Source organism: Nematolebias whitei, chromosome 4 (assembly GCF_014905685.2).
Source record: "Nematolebias whitei isolate Nwh7 chromosome 4, NemWhi1, whole genome shotgun sequence".
Classification (NCBI taxonomy): domain Eukaryota; kingdom Metazoa; phylum Chordata; class Actinopteri; order Cyprinodontiformes; family Rivulidae; genus Nematolebias; species Nematolebias whitei.
This window is the reverse complement of record NC_056501.1, coordinates 8391382-8393465: the sequence shown is the minus strand read 5'-3', so window position 1 is coordinate 8393465 and position 2084 is coordinate 8391382. Positions and strand designations below refer to the sequence as shown.

The 2084-nt window shown below is 38.2% G+C and overlaps 1 protein-coding gene across 1 annotated transcript in view; it reads left to right on the top strand.

Moving 5' to 3' along the window:
- The window catches only part of shtn3 (shootin 3), a 40941-nt gene extending 39110 nt beyond the window's left edge, over positions 1-1831 (top strand). The window contains exon 17 of the mRNA XM_037675654.1: positions 531-1831. Coding sequence (XP_037531582.1) covers positions 531-732 — 202 coding nt within the window. The 3' untranslated portion in view covers positions 733-1831. The remainder of the gene's footprint in view (positions 1-530) is intronic.
- The last annotated feature ends 253 nt before the right edge of the window (positions 1832-2084 follow it).

The window sequence follows — 2084 nt, the reverse complement described above, 5'->3', positions numbered from 1 at the left end:
ATTATTATTATTATTATTATTATTATTATTATTATTATTATTATTATTTCATGATGTTCTCACCTTGAAACATCAACTTCCTGAACAACTCAAAGTCTTAAAGACGGCACAAGATCAGTCTGATCTTTTATTTTTATTTTTTTATATATATTTTAGTAAAATAAAGTTAGTAATTAAAAAAAAAACTTGAAATGGTTCTTTTCAAAATACAACAATTAATTGTTTTTTGGTTTTATTTCTTAACAACTATAAAACCTGTGTAGTTATGTTTATTTTAAATAATTACTGGGGCAATTTATTTTTTATTTTATAAAAAAAAAAAAAAAACCTCCAAAACTTTTTTGTTTAAATTCTCATTGGCTCTTTGTTGAGTTTTAGTGAAACCCGACTTACATGATCGCCCGCCTCTCTTGAAGTTTTACTGTAAATGTTTTTTTAAACTCTCAAAAGAAAAGAAAGATGAAAAAGTCCCTTAATTTTACAGAAAAACATGTAAATTCATGTCTGTTTGTTCTGTTTCTGCGCTGCAGTGTCGGGTCGGAGAACCGGATCGAGTCAAACGGAGTCGTGGACCCACAGACCGCCGTCTGCACCGAGCCCGTTAACGGCACCGAACCCGTTAACGGCACCATGCCCGTTAACGACACCATGCTCGTTAACAACACTGAGCCCGTTAACGACACCATGCTCGTTAACAACACTGAGCCCGTTAACGGCACCGCCGAGTGTTGAGACGGACCCCCCAGGAACCCAAGTTTTATTTGCCAGAACCTCCTGTGTTTTTATTGGTGAGAATCGGATCGGGTCAGACAGCCTGGGGAGTTCTGAAACACGTTTGCCTTTTCTGCTTGGATCAAAACCAGAACTAAAATCTGCTTTTCACCTTTTTTGTTTTCTAGATTTACAAGTTAATCGGGTCAGAAATAATTCTGACCATAAAAGAACAAAATGAACTGATAACGAGAGCCGTTCAGAGAAACGGTTCTGAAAGTTCTGGATGTGAAAACAAGTCCAAAACGTTCAGCTTCTGCAGAAACTTTTGAATAAATTATCCTTTTATTTTGTTTTATTTTAACTCCCGACCCGATGGCCTCACATTAAACCTCAAACCCAAATCTGAGACAAACCCAACAGAACCAGTCTGGAAACAAACAAACAAACAAAGTAAACGAGAAGCATGAGATTTTTGTTTTAAAGTTTGGCGCTAAAACGTCGTTGCCTCACGAAGATCCGCTTGTGTCAGATTCCTGAAGATCCAGGACAGAACTGCATGTGAGTCCAGAACCTTTTTACTGATAATACGCCGTTCCAGAAACGGGGGAAATCAAACTAGCCTTTCTTGAAGCAACGCGCATCGTCCGCCGCCTCGCGCGCCAACGTTTTAAACAACAGTCCTTCGCGATCCGTTAGCGCTCAGCGTACTCATAGGGAGGACTCTCAGCTACTACCACACTGATCTGTAGCTCAACGTCTGTGAAACTGACTGACTTACTGCCTTGTTTGCATTTGGTAGCCATCTTGAATTGAACCAACTTTTAAATTAGAGTTTCATTAATTTCCGTCCATGGGTTTATGGGATATTTTGCTAACACACACACACACACACACACACACAAACAGAAATACTCAAATCATAAAAATAAAAAAAAGACAATAAAAGCAAGCGTCTCTGAATCAGAACAGCAGGTTTAAGATAAACAGATGAATTTTTATGGTGCTGGGAAGCCTAAAAGAGATAACAGGGACTCTGGAGGTTAAAAATACATTTCACTGTAAAAAATTAATTTTAATTCCACTTTAAGAAGCTACAGCTCTGAAATCAAACCTAGCCAGGCGAGACGAAAACTAAAAATTTATTTAAATCCCAGTCTTTGCCCAATCTGATGTGTTGTTAAAGCATTTCTGCTTATGCATCCTTTTCAGGGGTTCCCAACCCTGGTCCTTGAGGAACACCATCCTGCATGTTTTAGTTGTTTCTCTGCTCCGACACACCTGATTTTAGTTTATGGGTAATTAACAGGCTTCTGCAGAACATGACGTCATCAAATCACTGAATTAGGTATGTTGGAGCAGGGAAACAACTA